Consider the following 22973-nt stretch of genomic DNA (forward strand, 5'->3'; position numbering starts at 1 on the left):
ATATAGATTTCTCAGTTGAAAAAATTTTCTTCTCATAATTTTGAAGGCATGGCGCTACTGTTTTCAGTTTCTTTTCCTTTTATTTCTTCTCTCGTCTTAAGGGCATCTCAAATTCAGTGGGTCAAAACCAAAATCAAACCCCACCAGAAAATCCTGCTACCCCCTACTTTAAATATATCCTGACTTATACAATTCCTCACCATGCCCAATCCCTCCCTTTGGTCCAAGTTACCATTATCCTTTACCTGAAATTCTAATTGGTCTTTCTGCTTTTTTTTTTTTTTAAATAAAATATTTCAAACTATGTGTGACTTTATACATTTTACTACAGTCATGTTTTTATAAATAATATATGAGATTGATTCCTTTGACCTATTTTTTTTTTTTTTTTTTTTTTTTACCCTCTATGGAAGACTTAAGGAAATTCTTTTATTCTGTTGTTGTATCCTAATTTTACTGCAGAACATGAGGGGCTCAATTTCTTATCTTCAATAGTTTTTTCATGAAAATAAACACCAGTTACACAAAATCTAATCATGATAGTAATACCCAAATGAGAAAAATATTTCCCTACTCCTCATACTGTCAACAGTCTGCAACACTGTTTTCAGATAAAAATGTTCTGGTTTGCTAATGCTGCTGTTATGCAAAATACCGGAAATGGATACGCTTTTATAAATTAGGTCACAAATTTAGAGTTCTAAGGCCATACAAGTGTCCAAACTAAGGCATCAACAAGAGATACCTTCACTGAAGAAAGGCTGATGGCGTCCCAAACACTTGTTAGCTGGGAGAGCATCTGCTGGTCCTTTGCTCCTGGGTTATGCTGACATCTGCTGGTCCTTTGCTCCTGGGTTGTGGTTTCAAAATGGCTTTCTCCAAAATGCCTCTGGCTTCTGTCTCTTTTAACATCTCTCTCAGCTACAGTGCATCTAAGCATCTGAAGGTCCTCTCTCAGCTTCTCTAAGGCAAACTCCGACTTCGTTTCTTAGTTTAAACCTCCAAACATCTTTCTGTCTGCTTTTCCAAGTGTCTCCAAGAGTCTTGGTCTGTGTCAGTTCCTAGCTTCTCCTGGGGGCAAACTCTGCATTACATCTGTTAGCTTCTCTACAAAATGTCTGTCTCAGCTTCTCTGAGCTCCTTTTCTCCATGAACTCTTAAAGGACTCCAGTGACTTAATCAAGATCCACCCACAATGGGCGGGGTCACACCTCCATAGAAATAACCTAATCAAACATTCCAACCTAATCAAAAGACTAATTAAGTCTGTCCTCATTAAAGAACATGGCCTTTGAGGGGGACATAATAGATTCAAACCTGCACACATATTAATATTTATTAAAAATTTTGGCTAATATATAAAATTTGCTTTCACTTAGCAATCTTTGACATTTTTTTGGTTAGTACCTCAATCATTTTAAGTACTCTAGTATATTACACTTTATAGATATATTGGTTAGATATTTATTTATCAACATTTGGCTGTTTCCAAATTGTTGTTTAAAAAAAAAGTTTTCAAAAAATACTTTTGGTCCTTTCTTTAGTTCAGGATTAATTTCTAGAAATGCAAACTCTTGGTTCCAAGGATATGAAAATTTTGAATTTTAATTAATTGATATTGCTAATTTACACTCTTGAAATGGCTGTGCCAATTTATAATGCAGAAAACGCTGAAAATGTTATTTTCTTGGATATCATAATCTAAATCTTTACTAACAAGATGGATAAAAAAATACTGTAAGTTTCATTTTTTAAAGTTGTGAAACTTATTTTCTAACAAACTAACTTTGGTTTCTAGCAATATCCATTCTTAATTCATTAGCTCTTTGAGTTTAATTTTAGCCACTATGCTTGTTATTAGATTGACCTCTTTCTCTAAAGAGCAGCCTATTCTTTTCTATTATGTAACAATTCTTTGAATCTCACTGTTGATGAGAAACAGAATTTTTAAAGGTCTCAGACCTTTTCTCCTCTTTTAACCCTCAAAGTTAGTCTCCTACCTACTTCTATCTTGGCTACTGAATATAGTGGATCTCTCAATTCACTGATTTCCTATTTGAGTGAACAGAATTTTTTTCAGAAGGATGACTATTTTACAGTCCCAGAATAATTTACAGTCCCTACTCTGATCCAATTTTCTTTTAAAATACGAGTTATAATTCTTTTGTTTGTAATCCCTTCCTGCTCTTTGGACTAATCTGTCTAGCTCCTATCTCTATGGGTCCTGGTTTCAACTCATATCAGGAACTCTCTGACTGTGGGCTATCTTGACAAATACGCTACCCTAGGCAGGTATTGGGAACTGAATCCTGACCTTTGAGGAATAGGCATTAAAGCATTTATAACAGGAAATAGTTCACAAATGGTATCTGATACAGTTTAGTTAAGATTAATGGAGAGTAAAACCACAATGCTTATCCATAGATTTAAAGCTAACAAAAGTCTTTTTTTCTAATGCAAAAGTACTTAATTTTTGGAGGGGAAGGGGGACAAATTGAATTAAGTCAGAAAACATCTTCATATTAATCGTTCTTTTCATACACTTCAAATTTGTACTTAATGCCTTTTTCTTCCTGGACATCAGAAAGAACACCTGGGTATCTGTAAAAGGAAAATGTGTATAATTAAATAACATACCAACTAAAAACAGAGCTTTCCTGACTCTCAGCCAAATGCACCAGCAATGTTTAAAGCAAATACAAGCTTTCCTTTCCTCCCTTTCTCGTCACCATGGTAAGCCATTGTTAAGTTGGATGATTATCACGCAAGTAAGAAAAATTTCAAACTATACAGAAAATTAGAAAATGAAAAGTGTAATTTTTCCTCTTTCCTCTGACTCACAATTTTCTAAAAACTAACCAGTGTCAACAATTTCTCGTATCTTTTTACTCTATCATGTAGCTAATACAAAATTTCTTAAGAACTTTTCTAAGCCTTGCACTTGGTATCAAATTTCTTGTGTTAGCAAATGAAACATAAAATACAACCCTTAGCTGTTTAAAGCTGAGCTGAAGTTACATGCCCTGCATTATCACAGATTCTCGATTTCTGTTTATATGGATGGACATTACTGCTCTAATTCCCATGTAGCTTACTGCAACTCTTTATCTAGAATCACTGTTTATTTGGTCTTTCCTACCTTCTAAATCTCACTTAGAACCACATTCCCCTCCAGCTTCCTATTCAAAACCCAAGTCTTCCACTGAAGCCTGTTCTGACCACACCAACCCAAAATAAGCATTCTCATGTTGCTCTAACTCTCAGTGTTGCTCAGGCCACACTCGAGTACACTTGAGAGGTGGTAAAGAACACCAGCTTTAGTCAGACTTGTGTTTGACTCTGGTTCTGCTGTGTGACACCCTCTGAGCCTGCTTATCTATAAAGTCTTCTTCTTTGTAAAGCATTTAGCATTGTGCCTGATACATAAGTGCTCCACTAAAGTTACCTTTTAATATTATTAGTTTGCTTTGTCCCTCTAACTATTTTCTACACTCCTTTCAGGCAGGGATCAAACAGGAAAACTTTTAAATCTCATGATATTCAACACAATGCTGAGAAATAACAGATGTTAACCTTTGGTGGAGTAATTAATAGATACTGCCAGTTTGATAAAAGGCAAAATTAGAAATATGATGCAACAATAGCATAATAATGTGTAAAGAAAAAGGCGTTTTCTTTGGAAATATTTAAATTTCAGAGGAAGGAGCTATGTTTCTAATATACCAACCGTTTTCTCCACTGTTTCATTAGTAATGTTGGTATATTAGAAACATAAAAACATAGTTCCACTGTTTCATTAGTACTGTATCTAGAGCTCCTTTTTTAAAAGCATGATCTTACCAGGTCAGCTTTAAATCATAATTCTAGTTTTTTTTGGAATGAGTCACCAAAAGCAACATTTACATATTTTAGACAATAGCTTCTTGGGTATGATACCAAAAAGACATAGCTAAATTGGACTACATCAAAATTTAAAACTTTTGCCCTACAAATGATATTATCAAGGAAGCAAAAAAGACAATCCACTTAAAGGGTAAAATATTTGCAATGAAGGTCTGGTATTCAGAATATACAAAGAACTCTGATAACTCAATAAAAAGACAACTCGATTTAAAAAACAGGAAAGGGATTTGAGTAGATAATTCTCCAAAGAAGAAATATAAATGGCCAATAAGCACCTGAAAAGATGCTCAGTATCATTAGCCATTAGAGAAATGCAAATTAAAACCTAACAAGATAGCACTTCATACCCACTAGATGGCTATAATCTAAGTGTTGTTAAGGAAGTGGAAAAATTGAAACCCTGGTACATTGCTGGAGGGAATGTAATCAGGTGTAGTCACTTTGGAAAATAGTTTGGCAGTTTCTCAAAATGTTAAACATAGAATTACCATAAAACCCAGCAATTCTACTCCTAGAGAAATGAAAACATATGCCCCCACAAAATTGTGTACACTGATGGTTCCTATCAACATTAGTTGTAATAGCCAAAAAGTGGAAACAATCCAAATGTTCACCAGCTGATGAATGGATATACAAAATGCAGTATATCCATATAATGGAATGTTATTAGCCATAGAAAGGAATGAAGTACTGATACATGCTACAACATGCTCAGCCCAGAAAACGGTATGCCTATTAAGAGACCTCACGTTGGATGATTCAATTTATATGAAATATCCAGCATAGGTATACCTATAGAGATAGATTAGTGTTTGCCTGGAGCTGGGTGGGATGGGAATGGGGAGTAACTGCTAAGGAGTAGGGAGTTTCTTTTGGGGTGATGAAAATGTTCTAAACTTAGACTGTGGTGATGGTTGCACACTCTGTGAATAGACCAAAGCCAATGAATTGTACATTTTAAATAGCTGAATGTTATGATACATGAATTATATCTCAGTAAAGATATTAAAATTTTTTTCCTAAGAGGTAGAGATCCAGAATGGTATTTAAGTTATCAAGGATCCTAAAGGGTCAAAGCTATGGAAAGAGGTTGGATTGAGAGCAAGTGGATTAGGAAAGGTATTTAATAGGAAGGTGATTCATCCAATAATCTATCTTTTTTGTTGGTAGTAAAGAAAAAGAAATGAGAGACAAGATGAATATTCATGTAACATGAAAACCAGCAATCTAAGCAGTGTGAAAAAATATATAAGGTGTGATAAAGTCACAAAAGTGTTGATATAATTAAACTCTTTTATTTTATCCTCCACAGCCAACAGCTGAAAAATACTTTAAAACCAAAATGTTATGAATTTTAAAAACCAGGGAGCCTCACATTAAAATCGCAACTAGAGTGAAGTAAGTGTAACCTTTTTTTTCCATGTCCACCACTGCTACCACCTTAATCTAAGTCTCTTCATCCGAACTTCAGCAATAGCTTCCTAACTCATCCCCGTGCCTGACTCGTGTCCCCCTACAATCCATTCTCTACAAAGCAGCTAGAACATGTTATTCTCTTTCCAGAACCCTCTAAACTTGCACTTGGTCTGCTCCCTAGGCCTTGGCACTAGCTATTTCTAGTGCCTGGGATATTCTTCTCTGCTCTTGGAATGGTCGGCTTCTACCACTTCGATCTTCAGCACAGACATCACTCTTTAGAAAGGACCCCTGCAACTACCTAATCTATAGTATCTACCATATCACAGTATTTCAGTTCTCTGCAGAGCTTCTCTTTCAATGTTTATCATCTGCTGCCCCCCCCCACTCTACTAGTATGTTAGCTTCTGAGGAGCAGGGACATCATCTGTGTTGGTAAATCACTGTTTTGCTGGTGCCTGGAACAGTGTCTGATGCTAAAAACAAATCTCATTGAAGGGATTAATTACTACTCTTCTAGATTTCAGTAAAATCATTAAAGCCTGAACACTTCAAGTCTATCAAAGCAGACTTCCAAAAATATCTATAGTATTTGTCTGTAAGACACATTTCTACCCTTGAAAAGATATGATCTTTCCCACACTTCCTAAGGAAGATAGCCAAAGAAATGCTTCAGATTAATTAAAAATACTTTACTTACTCTGGGAGAAGTTTATATTTCTCTGTATCAATTTCTGGAAAAAATGTGTCACTTTCAAATTCTTGCATGATCCTTGTCACAAACAGTCTAAGATGGCCTGGCCGATTCATGGCTTCCTTTGAAACAAGACAAAAAGCATCAATTTCCTAATTTAATTTCTATCAAAACATACAGTTTGCTTGAATTAGATAGTCAAGTTTGTACTAAGCATTAAAGACATGCTACATAATTTGCTACCTCCAAAGCATACTATTTAAATATTCTGTTCTTTAGTGTGGAGTCCTGGAGAGGGTGCCTTAGTTGAGAATGGCACTAATCATTACCCGTAATTATGAGACTGAACTTAACTACATTATGGCCTCTAGTTTGCTTACAAGAACTCCTTTTTTTAATTTTTATTTTTATTTTGAAATAATTTCAAACATATAGGACAGTTGCAAATACAATACAAACCCCATACAGAGAACTCCAATATCCCCCCACCCCTAGATGTCCGTATCTACCAATTTTACATTTTGCTACCTTTGCAGTACCTTTCTTTCTCTTCCCTTCCCTCCTTCCCTTCCTCCCCCCGTCTTTCTTTCAACTATATCTATTATCTTTCTATCAATTATCTATCTACCCATTTATCATCTTCTGAACATTTGAGAGCAGGCTGCATATATCATACTCCTTGAACTCATAACACTTCCATGTATATTTCCTACAAACAAGGATATTCACTTATGTCATTAACTGAACTGCAGTTAATTCGAGAAAATTACTATGGATATAAAGCTTATATTCTCTATTCCAATTTTTCCTTATGCCCACTTTGAGCTTTTCTCCTCCATTCTTAGATCCACTCCGGTATCATATATTGCATTTATTGTCATTAACTCTTAATTAACTTTTTTCTTAAATTAACTATATAAAATTTTTTTTAAAAAAAGATATACAATGAAAAAACATTTCAAACAAACCATAATAAGAGAGTAAGAAAAAGACAACTAACCTAAAATAACTACTTTACTTCCAATATGTGCCTACTCTACCCTAAGAAAATAACCTAATACCGCAACATTTCTGTGAACTTGTTCCTACCATACCCATCAGAAATTAACAAACCATAGTCATTCCTGGGCATTCCCAGAACGTTAAATTTACCCACGATGGCTCATCTGTTCTTATTGGGTTACCGTTCTCCCTTCATTAATTGCTCTCTATCGCTAGTTCCCCTATATTCTACATTATAAACCATTTATTTTAGGAGTATGTTGTTTAACCTCCAGGTGTTTGTGAATTTTCTAAGTCTCTGATGGTTACTGACTTCTAATTGTATTTCCCTTGTGGTCAGAGAATGTGCTTTGAATAATTTCAATTTTTTAAAATTTATTGAGGCTTGTTTTATGTCCCAGAATATGGTCTACTCTGTAGAAAGTTCCATGATCACAAGAGAAGAATGTGTATCCTGGTGATTTGGGATGTGATGTTCTATATGTGTCTGTTAAATCCAATTCATTTATCAGGTTGTTTAGATTTTCAATTTCCTTACTGGTCTTCTGTCTGGTTGAACTATCTGTAAGAGACAGTGATGTGTTGAAGTCTCCCTCAATTATTGTGGAAACATCCATTGCATCCTTTAGTTTTGCCAGTGTTTGTCTCCTGTATTTTGTGACACCATGATTGGGTGCATAAGCAATTATGATTGTTACCTCTTCTTGTTGAAATGCCCTTTTTATTAGTATGTAGTGGCCTTCTTTGTCTCTCGTAACATCCTTGCATTTAAAGTCTATTTTATCTGAGATTAAAATTGCTACTCCTGCTGTCTTTTGGCTGTAGCTTGCATGAAATATTTTTTCCATCATTTCACTTTCAATTTCTGTGTGTCCCTGTGTCTAAGATAAGTCTCTTGTATGCAACGTATTGATGGTTCATATTTTTTGATCCATTCTGCCAATCTATATCTTTTAACTGGAGAGTTTAATCCATTTACATACAATGTTATTACTGTGAAGGCATTTCTTGAATCAGCCATCCTATCCTTTGGTTTGTTTGTCAGATATATTTTTTCCCTCTCTCTCTTAATGTCCTTTAATGAACCAATACTGAATCTCTTTAGTACTGAACCTTTCTCCGTCTCTCTCTGTCCTTTCTTTGTTTCTCTGTTGGTAGGGCTCCCTTTAGTATCTGAAGTAGGGCAGGACTTTTATTAGCAAAATCTCTCAGCATTTGTTTGTCTGTGACAAATTTAAGCTCTCCCTCAAATTTGAAGGAGAGCTTTTCTGGATAAAGTACTCTTGGTTGGAAATTTTTCTCACTCAGAATGTTAAATATGTCATGCCACTGCCTTCTCGCCTCCACGGTGGCCGCTGAGTGGTCACTACTTAGTCTTTCTTATGTTGTTTCATTTTTGTGTAGTGACTTGCTTTTTTCTTGCTGCTTTCAGAACTTGCCCCTTCTCTTTAGTATTCGACAGTCTGATCAGAATATGTCTTGGAGTGGGTTTATTTAGATTTATTCTATTTGGAGTTAGCTGGGCATTTATGCTTTGTGTATTTATATTGTGTAGAAGGTTTGGGAAGTTATCCCCAACAGTTTCTTTGAATACACTTTCTGGAACTTTACCCTTCTCTTCCCCTTCTGGGACACCAATGAGTCTTATATTTGGACGTTTTATCTATCATATCCCTGAAGTCCATCTTGAATTTTGATTTTTTCCCCCATTCTTTCTTTTGTTCTTTCATTTTCCATTCTGTGGTCCTCGAGGCCGCTGATTAGTTGTCCAGCTTCCAATAGTCTTGTACTGTGAGTATCTAGAATCTTTTTAATTTGGTCAACAGTTTCTTTTATTTCCATAAGATCGTCTATTTTTTTATTTACTCTTCCAATTTCTTCTTTATGCTTTTCTAGGGTCTTCTTCATATCCTTTATATCCTGTGCCATGCTCTTGTTGTTTGTCTTTAGTTCTTTGATTAATTGCTCCAAGTACTGTGTCTCCTCTGATCTTTTGATTTGGGTGTTTGGCTTGGGTTATCCGTATTGTCTGGTTTTATCATATGCCTTAAAATTTTCTGTTGTTTTAGCCTCTTGGCATTTGCTTTACTTGATAGGGTTCTTTTAGGATATGTAGGATTATTCAAAGATGAATCTCTAATTTGTCAGATCTACAGCTTGGGGGTGTACACTTTCTCTAACTAACCAGCAGACGGCATCCGCGAGTCACCTATTCCCCTCAAGTCAGTTCTCCCCAACTTTGTCTTTGTGGTGTGTGGGGATCTGATTCTTGCGGGGTCCAATTGGAGTACCAAGTTTGTGTGTGTTGTTGGTGCTGTCCGCCCTGAATGTGGGGCGTGTGTCTGAGCGGTTAGGGAGGGAGGGCAGCTTTAACAATCAAACCTCCCAGGTGTTCCTGGAGATTTAAGGCTGTTGGAAGAGTCTAAACCTTCATTTCAGTCTCTGCCGCTGACCCACAAGTCTTTGGTATTGGCATATGGTCCCTGGGATTTCCGGGTGGGTCCTTCTTCCAAGCCGTGCCCTTCTAGGGCCTCTGCTGAGGGAAAGCTGTGCTACGTCACAGGCGCGCGCCATCCCTCAAGGGAAGTTCTGGGCCACCGGGCCACGTAGGGACATTCCCAGCCTGCTAGAAGGATGGCTGAATGGGGCGTGTTAATTTCCCCCTTTTCGCACAGCTCTGCCTTCCCAGCTTTGTGACAATTAGCTCTGGGTGCACGAAAGGCTACTGTCCATGTCCAACATTGTGGCGTGTATATGTGTTGCTGGAAACACTTCCTGTCACGCTGGGTTTTTTGGTGTGGCTCTGGGCTGTGGCTCCGGCGCCAGGCAGGAGCGTTCCCAGCCCTCCGGGAAGATGGCTGCAAGGGGTGTGGTTTTTTTTGCTAACCTCTGCCTTCTTCGCTTGGAGACAATTAGCAGTGGGTGTGCGAAAGGCTATCTTCCATGCCAGATATTGAGGTGCTCGCACAGCCCGTTCCTGCCGTGCTTCACTGTGCGGTTCTCGCTGCTGTATCTGCAGCTGCTTCTGTTTTTTTTTTAAAAAAAGAACTAGTCTACCTCCAAATGCCAACCCTCAGTTTCCCCACACCGCAGTGTGGCTGCTGGGTATTCAGCGGCTTACTCGTTTCAGAATGCAGACTCCCGGTTTCACCAAGTGCACCATCCCTGTGGATTTAGCAGACCTTGCCCAGCCAGTGCATCGGTGGAACTGGTGTTCTGGGTCACTTTCTGACTTTTATCTAGTATTTTTCATGGAGGTGTTTTTTTGCCCTGTCTCTCTTAGCCGCCATCTTAGGTTCTCCTCAAGAATTCCTTTTTAATTTCAGCATTCAGTTTTGTTTTTTCTTTGGTTATTGTTTTAACAACTAAGAATCCCGAATTATCTAGTTACTCCCTACAGAAAAATTTACATATGTATATATAGATGAGAGTACAATTCAAGAAACTGGACTCCTGAAAACCCTATGGCATATTTAGTACATTTACATAATATTTAGTAATGCTTTGATTTCTCAGGAAATAGTTAAAATGCTGATGGGGTAATTTATTTTTCCTCTTATTGCCAATGACTGTATTTGGCCTTATACTATTAATGACTGTTCTGACTACTGCAAACAGCACCACTGATAGTTTCCACAGAAAAAACTGTCCCAGGACGAATTAACATTAACATTTTAATAAAATTAACATTTATTAGAATAAGTCATGAGTCCTAATTGCAACACCAAAACAAACAAACAAACAAAAAAAACCAGTAAGTCTTGATCTTCAAAGAGCTTTTAGGGGAAATATATATATTTATTTAACATATGCTATATTTAAAATTCCAAATAAGGGTCTAGAGTAAATTTTACTTTTTTACTTTCAGTACTACAGCTTATATTACATCATGTACTCTCTTCCTCAACCAAATAATCCACCAATTCTCACTGTAACAAATGTTAGAAAAACTGAATAGGACTGAATAGGACCAATCACAGCAGCACTTGAAGTTATGTAACAAAGCTGATGATAAAAGACAGGAGACAAACTTTTCCAGAAGGTACATATTTAGACTTTGCAGACCATACAACTTCTTACGCTGCTTTGTAGGAAAAAATAGCCATAGAAAATACTAACTGAATGGGGCATGGTAGTGTTCCAATGATATATTATTTACAAAAACAGGCCAGTTAGGCCCATTTGGTCCATGGGAGGATAAATCTGAAGGATCAATAAGCTGTTGGCGTGCAAAGTAGGCAAAACTATCATCTGTAGGGACTATTCCCTATTATTTATATACACACACAGATATATCAAAGTATGTAAATAAATGGTTTAAAGGATATTTTCAAGTGACTATGGTATTGAATCATTCTAATGTGATAGGTACTGAATAAAGAGCTTGTTTTCTTAGAAATTCACAGTTGGCTGAAAAGATCAAAAATGTCTATTACCCCATTACAAATGGAGAAAATAAAAGGTTGTACATATAGGAACCTAAGAAACTGAGAGTTTTTATAATCCCATCAAGGAACATGGTGTTCTTTTTTCTAAAATACATGTTACAACCACCTCCAAAAGGGCAGGTGCTGATATTTTCTCCTCCCTATAAATGTTAATCTTTCATTAGTATTTTAAAAGAGCTAAAGAATTCTATTCATAATCCTCACGTTTGTACAACTAGAAGCCATATGGTATAAAAAAAAATGGATTATTTCTTTTACATACCAATTTCCTTTATGATATGAAATCATATGACTCTTCCCCCATGCCCCATATTACATTAAAATTATTGAGGAGGTTTTCTGCTTTTAACATATGCATATAATCTTGATAGTATATAGCAAATGAGAACTCCACCCCTATCTCAGCAAGAGACATATTTATCCCTGGAGGAAAGGGATTAAATAATTCAGTATATTTAGGGTAAATCCATAGAATAGAAATCTGTCCTGTGCAAGTATGATTCTCAAGGAAGGATTTAGAATGCTTTTAAATGGGAAACATCAACTATTTTTGAATTGAAAATAGACTGGTATAGACAGGAAAACTTACTTTTACATTTTCATTTAGTTTGCATTACAGTATGAAACGAATAATCCAAACTGACAAAATGTCTAACTTACAGTAGAGACAAAACACTTCTTTTGACCAAAGCTTAATATTTTTAAGGTTCAGACTATGGTTTATGGTCTTCTCCTCCTAACTTTTAACGGCAGGGAAGCAGAAAGAAAGCAGAGTAAGGCATTTCTTTATGCTTACAGATCACTTACCTTATAAACAGAACTGCCTCCCACAATCCAAACCATGTCTACTTTATTTGCTAATTCTGGTTGCTCAATAAGTTTTAAGGCATCATCCAGACTTTTGGCAAGAAAATGTGCTCCTTGTGGGGGTTCCCTGAGGTTAAAAAAAAAACCACACGCATTTATTTCTGTAAAGCCCAATCATTCTTGTCAAATAATCTGAATAGGAAGCAGTGTTTGTAAAACTACAATGATCATAAATATGCATCCTTTCAATAAAAAGCACTTAATACCATGGCCAATCTATGGTCCACAATGAATAAAAAAAAAAAAGTGTGATTTTGTGATATTTATAGTGGAAAAAATTTATAGCGGAAAAATATCAGAACAGCACTTTTCTCTGACGGGTTGGGGTAAAGGGCTAGGAAGAGGCATGAGGGAACTTTCTGGGGTGAGCGTATGTTCTCTAACTTGATGGGGTTTGGGTTACACAGGTATGTACATTCGTCAAAACTTAGGAAATGCATACTTAAGACTCGTGCATTTCACTACATGTGATTTTTATCCCAAAAGAAAAAAACTGTAAAGAAATATAGAACTCTTGTTAATGATATGTATGCTGGAAATATTTAGGGGCAAGTAGACTAATGTTGGCAATTTACTTAGGAATGCATAACAATAACAAGACAGATTGATGGATAAATATATAAAATGTTAATGGCAGAATCTAGATGGTGGGAACATAGGCAGTTACTGTAAAATTCTTTTTGTATGTTCCAAAATTTTCATGATAAAATGTTGCCAAAAAAAGTGATGTTTGAATGACTGTTGAAAACGTTTGGAATGATATTCAAACGGTTAATATGCGGTTACGCTTGGGGAGTGGGGAAAGGAAGAGCTTCCTAGAAATTGGTGGGTGACAAACAGCAATATGATATAGAGGGTTGTACAAATGGTTGGTGGGGACTTCAAAGAAAGGGGGCAATAATTTTATGAAGACTGTGAATAATGACATGAAAATAGCTAAATGTACTAAGTAAGGTGAAGACTACTTCCCTGCCCTTTTGTAGTCAGCAAAAGGAAAAAGAACAGATTAAGGATTTGTTTCAGATTTTAGTTATAGCAAAGAAATGGAAGAAATGCTTCGGCAAAATGTTATTTAGCATTTTAGAAGTAAGTTTCACAGGAAACACTGAACTTCCAGAAGGGTAGGAAAGAATAACCAAGAAGTGGAGTTACCTTGAGTTAATTATCCCCTTCTCAGAACAATTCTAGCGACTTAGCACAGAAGGTAGCATGTAGTAAGCACTCAATATCGTCACTTATTTCATCCCTAAATTTCCTTCTTATATCTCAAACTAGTTCAGACCAGACTCCCTGAAAAGGCAAGAAGCATGTGGGCATCTGGTTTTTCTGAGCCTTTTGGATGCCCGCAGACAGTTGGCATGAGAATTGAAAGATAGCTTACATTGCAGGCACTCCAATGATACTTCCCATCTCTTTCCTTATTCAAGGAAGGTGTCCTTCCATCTGAAGGATAGCTATGTCAGAAAGAAAATAACTAATATTTTTTGAGTGACTACTAGCATTCCTGTAACGGATTCAGGCAATGCTTTACATAGACCATCTTACTTAATATTACCAGCAACCCTATGTGTGTACTGTTATTCTCAGTACAGATGAGGAAATTGAGGATGAATGGTTAAGTAATCAATGGTCACACAACTGAGAAAAGGTGGAGCTGGGATTTAAACTCCAGCAGTTTGACTTTGGAACCTGGGCTGCAGCTTGTTACACACAGATTTTTCAACAGATGATCATGAATTACAGGTCTGTCAGATTCTAGTTCACTTAGATTTTGGGATGGTAGGGCCTGGGTTATGCAAAGCCCTCTGACAAGTGTCCTATGGCCTTGAGCAGTCTCCTCTGATTACACTTAGGTTGTTTTGTAAATATTATCCTTTTCTGGCATGGCAGGTGGAATTCCAGTCCTATTCCCCTGGGGACTGCTGGAAACACTTAAACAAAAAACCCTAGGCTAGCATGGCACCCCAACCAGAGTTCAGAGACAGGTTCAATTTAAGAACTTTCAATCTTAGCTTTTAAAAATGTGATTTTCAACAATTAAAAACTAGTTCAACACAGTGAACACTGTTGTAATTGATGGACTATATAGTTAATAGTAGTTATTATAATAATTGTACAATAAATTCATGAAATAGTGCAATTTCATGAATTGTAACAAAAGTACTATATTAATGCAAAGTGTTAATAATAGCGTGGTATATGGGAAAAAATACACCCTAATGTAAACTATGGACTACAGTTAATAGTACATTTATAATATTCTTTCATCAGTTGTAACAAAGGTACCACACTAATGCAAAGTGTTAATAATGGGGGAGGAAGGTATATGGGAACACTGTGTTTTTTACATGATTTTTCTGTAAATCTACAACTTCTTTAATTTAAAAAAAAAACTAGTTCAAGCATGGTTCATTCTCATAATGGAATACTATGTAGCATCTACAAATGATATTTACAGAAATACATATTTTAATATATTCAGTGGGGGAAAAGGACAGTTACAAAGTTGCGCTATGTGGATTGATCCTGTTTTTAAAAAACCCACGGGATCATTCATTTCACAAAAATTTCTGAACCCCTACTTTGCTAGGAGATATGCTAGATCCTGGAAACAGACATGGAAAAAAATGCAGTTTCTCCATTCAAAAAGACTGTGATAGCAGCCAGAGAAATATTGTTGGCATAAAGTGTGAAAAGGACCTAAAAGTAGGCTGTGCAGATGATGTTATAGGGGCACAGAGGCAGCACATCATCTGGGGCTGGATAGTAAATCATACAAACCTTGGAGCATGATTCCTTAGCTGAGTGTCTCAAAGGAGGAGGAAAAGAGTATGTGCAAAAGCAGAGAAATGACAGACTATAGATATTATTGAGGGTCATATAAAATTATTTAATATAAGAAAACTCTGAGAAAGTGGAGGGTAGAGGAAAAGTAATCTGTGGTGAGGTTTAAAATACTAGAGGGTGGGACAATGGTGAGAGCAAAGTCTTGAGGGCAGAAAAAAAATGAAGTCTAGAGAAATGGAGGGTTGATTTAGACAGGAGGGGATTTTTTAGTCTCAAGATTGAGGAGAAGGAAGAACAAAGTGATATGTTAAGGTGAAAATGAGAGGATGCTTAATTGTGATTTCATTAATATTTGCTATAAGCTATATGGCAAGGTAATTTTGCTACAGTAGCAGAGGTTAGGGGAGTAGGAACTGGTATCTGTAGGATACCTTCTGTGTGCTCAACACTTTACATATAAAATTTCAGTTAATCCTCAATATCATCTAAGTAACAGTCACTATTAATTTCATTTAACTGGTAAGAAAACAAGCTCAGCAAGGCTTACTTGTAATCTGCCTAAAGCCACAAAGTTAAGTGCAAAGTTAAATGCAGATATTAGAAGCCAAGTCAGTCAGTCTTTGCTATACTAAGTGTGTGAGTGGTAGGGAGAGAACTACAGCTTTAGGAAGAGGAGAGTGTGAATAATATATTAGTGAGACCACAAAAAAAAGTTACATAATGTTCATGGGTTTTATACAATTTACAGTACCTTATATCTCGGTGGCAATTTTGGATTTTCTAAAGTCACTGTCAGAGCTACAGCATTGCAGTAAAATCTTTTTTTGTTTATTTTTTAACAGCTTTATTTGATAGATAAATCATATACCATACAAATCACACCATTTTAAAGTGTGCAATGCAGGGATTTTTAGTACATTCACAGAATTGTGCAATCATTACCACTATCTAATTTTAGGACATTTTCATCACTGCAAAAGGAAAACCCATACCCATCAGCAATCTTTCCCCATTTCTTCCCCACTGCCCAGCCCCTGGCAACCAATTATCTACTTTCTGTCTTTATGGATTTGCCTATTCTGGACAGTTCACATAAATGGAATCATGCAACTTTTTTAACCGGCTTCTTTCACTTAACATAATGTTTTCCAGGTCATCCATGTTGTTGCTGCATGTATCAGTACTTCAATCCTTTTTAGGGCTGAATATTCCATTCTATGGATATACCACATTTTGTTCATCCATTCATCAGGTGGTGGACATTTGGGTTATTTCCACCTTCTGGCTATCATGAATAATGCTGCTATGAACATCTGTGTACAAGTTTTTGTGTGGTCATGTTTTCATTTTTCTGGGGTATATACCTTGGAGTGGAATTGCTGAGTCATATGATAACTATGTTTAACACTTTGAGGAAATGTCACTGTTTTCCAAATATGGCTGCATCAAGTTCTTTTAAAGCTGCAATTTGATAGATTAGAAAGCTTTGGAAAAGCATTTTTGTTTTATGTCTTTTTTAAAGAAAGTTACCCAAAATACCCAGTATCTGGCAGCAAATTTTGGGGTTATCTTGAGAACTCAATTTCTTATTAAATTTGGGAGGGGAGGTGAAAAATTGAATATCTCTAAAAGCTTGCATGAGCAATAATGATTTACATGTGTAAATCTCTTCCCTTTTATTCAGGACTTGCCAGTGTTTGGCACACAGCAGGTCCAGAGAGTAGGGAAGCAGAAGGAAGAATAAAAAACAAACTAATTTTTTTTACTAACTGGTATTCCTATTTCCATGGTATGCTTAATAATAGACTTTTAAGTTTTTTCTATGCATTAAAATAAAAGGATACATCAACAAATGTTATATATAAATACATAAGAAGCAACTAAACCCAATTACATATACCACAAGGGAGTCATAAAGAAGAAATTAAGAGATTATTTGAGAATTGCTGGCTCAAGTGATTATCCCTCCCACTGAGATTTATTTATGTTTTTTTTGGATCAAGCTAGCCATAAATAAACTTGAGTAGTATTCAAGAACATGTTATTAAAGAGTCTTTAGGAATGGCAATAGTCTGTGAATTTGGATTCTATCAAATAAAGAGATAATCAGAATCTCCTAGCAACCTGGAGAAAGAGAACAGCATGAATACTGAGGCAGATGGTAAGATGCACATTAATACATTCCCCACCACCCAAAGGCAATCAATGTATATATTCTGGTACACTGTCTTACAGGTGTTTACCTATGTCACTCTAGGAGGGATTCAGGAGAAAATGGATGTGGGTCTGAATCCCCTCAGCCTGTGGTTGTGTAATATTTTTTCCTCCTCATGGTACGATGGTCTTTTGATGTGTCAATTTGACTAGGCTATAATCCCCAAATTACTGAATTAAACAGTAATATAGGTGTTGCTGTGAAGGTATTTTGTAGATATGACTAAAGTCCATAATTAGTTGACTTTAAATTAGGGCCATTATCCTAGATAATCTGGGTAGGCTTGACTCATCAGTTGAAAGGCTTTCAGAGCAGAGGTGAGGCCTTCCTGAAAAAGAAATTTCACCTGTGGACAGAAGTTCTAGCCAGTCCTTCCTGATTTAATGGCCAGTCCTACATGTTTTTGAACTTCCCTAACCAGTCCCCACAATTGTTTAAGTCAATTCCTTGTCATAAATCTCTTAATACATATCTTATACTAGTTCTGCTTCTCTGGTTGAACTGACTGATAACACATGGGAACAGAATATTATGGCCATTGTTCTAAAGCAAGCAGTGACTTAGAATTCTGCATTCTTTGTTTTGTATGTGTGATTACATTTATTAGTTTAAGTATGAACAATTAACATGCCAATTCCAAACTTTTCCTTAAGGTCTAATTTCAGGAACCCCACCCACTCCCCTCAAAATCAGGAAGTTATTTTACTGGGTTAGAACCAACTTTAAAAATAAGAAATAAATAAAACAGAACAGCAATTAAGGTATATCACATGTGGAATAAATAACATGGAAGCAGTGGACAAGGTTTCGACCATCGAGTCACTGTGACTGCTTAGGCAGCTTTCGTGCTATATTAAGGCCGTTTCTGCACTTCCCTACCCCTTAGTCCCCAAGGCATTTCCAGGCACCAGGAACCATCCACTATAAGGCTACAATGGAGGACAGGAAAAGTCCTAGCAGAGGCCAATTGGAGACACTCCCTTCTTTCCAGGATCTCTAGGATCATTTCAACACTTGACACAGGGTAAAAAATACAAGTACAGATTATTTGGGTATTATGATTAAACAGGAATATTAAAGCATACAATTTTGACCAGTTTACATTTAGGGCTGGGCTCAGAGAAGGGCTAACCTCTTAATTTAGCAAGTCCTAAAACATGTATTTTGATTTTGTGTGAAACTAGAAAAAGTTACTATTAACTGATATTTGAGCCTATTAAATAATGACTCAAAAAACTTACAAATCTGTTGCCACAATGAGATTTTAATGTGTAATGTAACTTTTCAAGGTGATGAAATCAATGAATCACTTAAGTACTAGAGACTGTTTATTCATTTCTTTATGATGTTACACAGCTTCATCAATAGCTACTTTTCCATTTTCATTTTGTCATACACTGATCTCCACTCCCAGAAAATAACACATGATTTTCATGTGGTGAATTTATTTATGTTACTTACTTGAGTTCTCGACTGAGAACTAAATTAATTCTGTCTTTTAAAGGCCGATTCTTCTCAGGGATGGAGAACCAGGTCTTTCTACCCATAATCACCAGATTCTGTTTACCTATAAAATCACAAAGAATAAGTGTGTTTTGGGAAAATATGCATTCATTTATTCATATATATAAACACATATATGATTATTACAATAACATCTAGTGGATCTGCTTTAAACAATTAAAACTCTAAAAAGCTTTACTAAAATTTGTATTTATCACCCATTATCAAAATACAGTTAACTGTTCTTCCCTTTGCTTTTGTCCAATTTACATCATACATAGTTTTAATCAATTGCAATCATAACTTTAATGTGGTAGTTAAAAGCAAAGATTCTGGGTCAAATTGCTCCTATTGAATGCATTCTGTTGACCTTAGACAAGTCATGTTAGCTACCTGTGCCTAACTTTCCTTAACTGTAAAACAGCAGTAACAATACTTCCTACTTCTAGGGTCATTGTGGGCCTTAAATACTTAGAACAATGTTCAGCATCTAATAAATACTATTATGAGTGCTTGCTATAATAGTGTTATTCATATTTGTGTACTTTGTAGATGTACATCTTGTACATAAAAATGTCTGCTTGCTATTCCACTCAACTTAAAACACTTCCAATTATGCCTTATCCTTTTCTTTCAAGTATAATGTTTCTTTAGAAACTTTATACATATAGCTTCCATTTTTAATTGGTCAGAAAAAAAAACCTTGTGTCAGATACCTGGATCAAAGGAACAGAAACATTTCTATGACATCCAGTATGTTTTGACAGACCACCAAAGGCACTGCATGTGTCTGTTTTCTTAAAGAATTATCATTAGTTTTATTTTATTTAAACCAAAACACTAACATTTACAAACTTCAAGCAGTAAGACTAAAGATTTTTCCATATTTTGCTTTACTACTCATGACTGAATGTTACCTCTGAATGTTGGAAATTCTTTTTCCCTTGAAGAATCAGAATAACAAAAATGTACCTATAATATATGGTACCTATTACACAATACACACTGCATTTTCAATGACAGTGTTCATTAATATGCTTCAGTTATTCAATAAGGAGATATCAACTATTAAAAACAATAGAGTCAACCTGTGAAAAATCCTGAGGAGGGAAATGGTACAGACTTGGCCTAACAACTAAGGTGGAGATACTGAAGAAAGAAAGGAGACATTAAAGGAAGGAAAAAACAAACAAAAGAGCCCAAAGAAAATACCCTTGGTATCCTTTCATTCATTCATCTAAAAAAAGTCACATCTACTGAAAACCAGCAAAGGCCAGGCACTGGATGCTGTTCAACTACCAGATCATACTTAGGATTCTTTAGAGTGGTTGGTGTCAATTTTTTAGCTTCTGGCTCTTGTCATCTTGTCCTAAGTCATCAATGACCTAAGCCCAAATCCAAGGGCCTTCTATCTGTCCTGTTAAAGTTATGCAGCATGTGCTCCTTTCTGTGCTCCTTTATTGTTTTCCTGTTTACTCTGTTATTTCTCCACCTATGGGCAGAAAAAAGCATGTCTCTTAGGTTTCAAATGGGGTTATCTCATAACACCCATATACTTTTTCTTGGTTATCATCTTTTCACCAATGGTTCAATTCATGTAGTTTCCTGTGCTAAAATTACCCTGAATGACCCACAGGCACCTCAAATATCATCACCATACAACTGCACACTTCTCTCCCCTTCTCTATTCTGCATGTCAGTCAGACAAACTGAAAACATGAGAGTTCATCCTTGGTGCCTTCCTACTTCACCTTTAATTTCCAGATTTCTAAATCTAGTATCACATAACTGTTTTTTTGGATTTTCAGTTTCTCCTCTTCACTGCCCTCCTTCAGGCCTTTTCCAGCCCCCATTCCAAAGGTCTCTCCAGTTGTCCTTTCTGGACTCTAACTTACATCAAAGCCTCTACTCGTCTACCAATTTTGCCCAATGCCTGAATTTTATGCGCAAACTTGCATAAAATTCAAAAGAATTTCTTTCAAAGAAAATAATAACTGTTTGAGGAACCCTGGGAACTGCATGAAAATTAACGCTGAGTGAAAAGGTCCCAGATGAAAACGGACAACTTTCCATTTAAATAAAATCTGCACTGGTATGCTTCCTTAATTAAAAAATATCCAACATTACCTTCTACTGAAGAAGTTTTGGTCATTCTTTGGAAATACTTAAATTCATTCCTGTTAAGAGAACACAGCGTTACTCAGAACATTACTCTGCAGGCTCAAGCTCTAACTCGCAGGACAAACGTGTGCTGGAGGTCTCCAGGATTGGGAATTAGCTCTGGGCCAGGAAAGGACCTCTGGGCGAAGCAAGATCCAGATCTAATTTTCTTTTGATATGGTAGGAGTATACTGGAAGGAATGAAGTTATTTCAGGATATTTGTTTTCCCATTGCTTTGCTTTGTTTGGGATTTTTTTTTTTTTTGATAAAGTAATTGAAAAAAAAAAAGATCCGGACCGAAACCAACAACTTGGCCTCCCCGGCTCCTGATACGGAAGTAAGCACGAGCCCGCCTCCCCCAGGAAGCTCAAGGTCCAAATTCGACCCCATCCTCGCGCAGCAGGGCGGCCCAGCTCCTTCTCAAGGGCAGACTGCGCCAACCTTAATTCCCCACTCTGCATCCCGGCGGGTACCTGAGCAGGGGCCACGGCAGATCTCCGTTCTTGCCGATGCCCATGTTCTGGGACACAGCAACGATGCAGTTTAGCGGACGAACCATGACAAAAGCAGCAGTAAATAACTCCGAGCACGCTCTCCTCACCTGAACTCCCCCGAAGCTAGGCGCGAAAATCGTGGCGACCCCTCCCCCTCGGTCCCATTGGTGCAAAGAAGGCCCCACCCCCCGCCCCAACGCACGGCAGGGTCGCGACGTGCTCGCGCCCGTGGACGCCGGGGAACTGCTGCCGCGGGCTCGCGCTCCCGCGTGGGCCTTGCCTTCGGGCTACAGTTCCCGGCCTGAAATGAAGCGCCGGAAGCTTGCGTCTGGCGGCGCCGGTGCTGCCGGCCCAGCCCCTGCAAGCCAAGCGGTTTTGAGCAGATTTTTCCAGTCTACGGGAATCCTGAAATCCACCTCCTCTCCTACGGGTGCAGCCAGGAAGGCGGACCCTGACACCGCAGCGCCCACAGCGTCCTCTTTCCCGCCTCAGTTGCCGCTGCGCGTGGTGGGTTCCGTTGAGGAGTGGGCGGGGTCAGCTGGAGCGGGGGAGGTGCTGGGGGGGTGGGTTCCAAGGAGGTCTACGCGCGAGAATCGGCGAGAGGAATGGACCGGATAAAAAAGGGGCGGGATCGGGAAAGAGGGTGGGAAAGCAAGCCAGGTTTACATCCCAGGTGTAGTTCAAAGTTTTTACTTTCCAGTTGAAGTAATAGACTTGAGGCCAAGTTCACAGAGATTTTTCTTTTAATCGTCATCTGTCCCGTCCGTTTTTTGGGATGGGGGGTTTGAGGGTTGGCTTTATTTATCTTAGAGTATTTGTATGTGTTTGGTTAGATGATAGAAGAAAACTGCCGTGAAGTCGCTAGTTTTTAAGGCTGCAACATTGCCCAATAGTTAAAGTGAGCACGGTTATAATCAGTCATATTGTGCGGTCGCCCAGTGAATAACCCCCATTGCAGTTCAGATTGTGAAGTCTGAGGTGCATCTTGGGCGGATGTGGATGGTTAGTCCTTGGGTCCTTTGTTGCATGCCACCGGTTTCTTCTGTAAAGTGACAGCCCCTTTTCTGTCTTTCTGTTTTTGGGGCAACCTATATTCTCATGAATTCACTAAGATTCTATTTTGCACCCACTATGTAGAGGGTATTTGGGGAAGGACTGAAGTAAGTTTTTGACAGGTTTTTGGCCCCAAAATATCTCATAACCTTATGGCGCCTTTAGAGGTGAACATAAGCCATTTAAACATGAAGCAGTTAAATTACAGTGAACATTAGAAAAATGATCCTATTTTTATATTACCTATATTTCCCCTCTAATTTTGCCTCTTCTAAATAGATGTTGGTTATCTGTTTTTTTCTTGAAGTATTTTATTTAAAATATGTAAGCTGTGTTATTTAAGTTGTATCAAGAAATGTAGCAGCTTTGGTTCCAATTAATTCTAGTAGGACTTAAGATGCTGGGACTCAGGACCTGCCCAGTTTCCACC

The 22973-nt window shown here is 37.2% G+C and overlaps 2 protein-coding genes across 9 annotated transcripts in view; one reads left to right on the forward strand and one right to left on the reverse strand.

Annotated features, from left to right (window-relative positions):
- Positions 1 to 1224: 1224 nt before the first annotated feature.
- On the reverse strand, positions 1225 to 22014 carry DHFR (dihydrofolate reductase). 7 transcript variants are annotated; one of them, XM_037801432.1, is made up of 7 exons: positions 21693 to 22014; positions 20963 to 21012; positions 20145 to 20327; positions 18794 to 18899; positions 12271 to 12397; positions 6020 to 6135; positions 1225 to 2601 (listed from the first exon to the last, which is right to left on the reverse strand). In XM_037801432.1, the coding sequence occupies exons 4-7, from the start codon at positions 18877 to 18879 to the stop codon at positions 2523 to 2525; spliced, it is 408 nt and encodes a 135-aa protein (XP_037657360.1). In that variant the 5' UTR covers positions 18880 to 18899; positions 20145 to 20327; positions 20963 to 21012; positions 21693 to 22014; the 3' UTR covers positions 1225 to 2522. The 7 variants fall into 7 exon arrangements, with proteins under 7 accessions (XP_037657360.1, XP_037657361.1, XP_037657357.1 ...); XM_037801433.1 differs by lacking the exon at positions 21693 to 22014 and adding an exon at positions 21470 to 21556; XM_037801429.1 differs by lacking the exon at positions 20145 to 20327 and having other exon boundaries at positions 21771 to 22014.
- The window catches only part of MSH3 (mutS homolog 3), a 291930-nt gene continuing 290665 nt past the window's right edge, over positions 21709 to 22973 (forward strand). For both annotated transcript variants that reach the window (XM_037801425.1, XM_037801426.1), the window contains exon 1: positions 21709 to 21997. In XM_037801425.1, the coding sequence (XP_037657353.1) occupies positions 21797 to 21997 (201 nt within the window). In that variant the 5' untranslated portion in view covers positions 21709 to 21796. The remainder of the gene's footprint in view (positions 21998 to 22973) is intronic.

This window comes from Choloepus didactylus, chromosome 13, assembly GCF_015220235.1.
Source record: "Choloepus didactylus isolate mChoDid1 chromosome 13, mChoDid1.pri, whole genome shotgun sequence".
NCBI classification, from domain to species: Eukaryota; Metazoa; Chordata; class Mammalia; order Pilosa; family Megalonychidae; genus Choloepus; species Choloepus didactylus.

What these genes read in the sequence shown, in the direction of transcription:
- DHFR (XM_037801427.1), bottom strand. Translation starts at nt 21,555, where the DNA reads ATGGTTCGTCCGCTAAACTGCATCGTTGCTGTGTCCCAGAACATGGGC. An exon ending in GTTCTCAGTCGAGAACTCAA is followed by an intron (nt 12,398 to 18,793) that starts GTAAGTAACATA and finishes TTTTAACCTCAG; the next exon opens with GGAACCCCCACAAGGAGCAC. An exon ending in GAGGCAGTTCTGTTTATAAG is followed by an intron (nt 6,136 to 12,270) that starts GTAAGTGATCTG and finishes CTTGTTTCAAAG; the next exon opens with GAAGCCATGAATCGGCCAGG.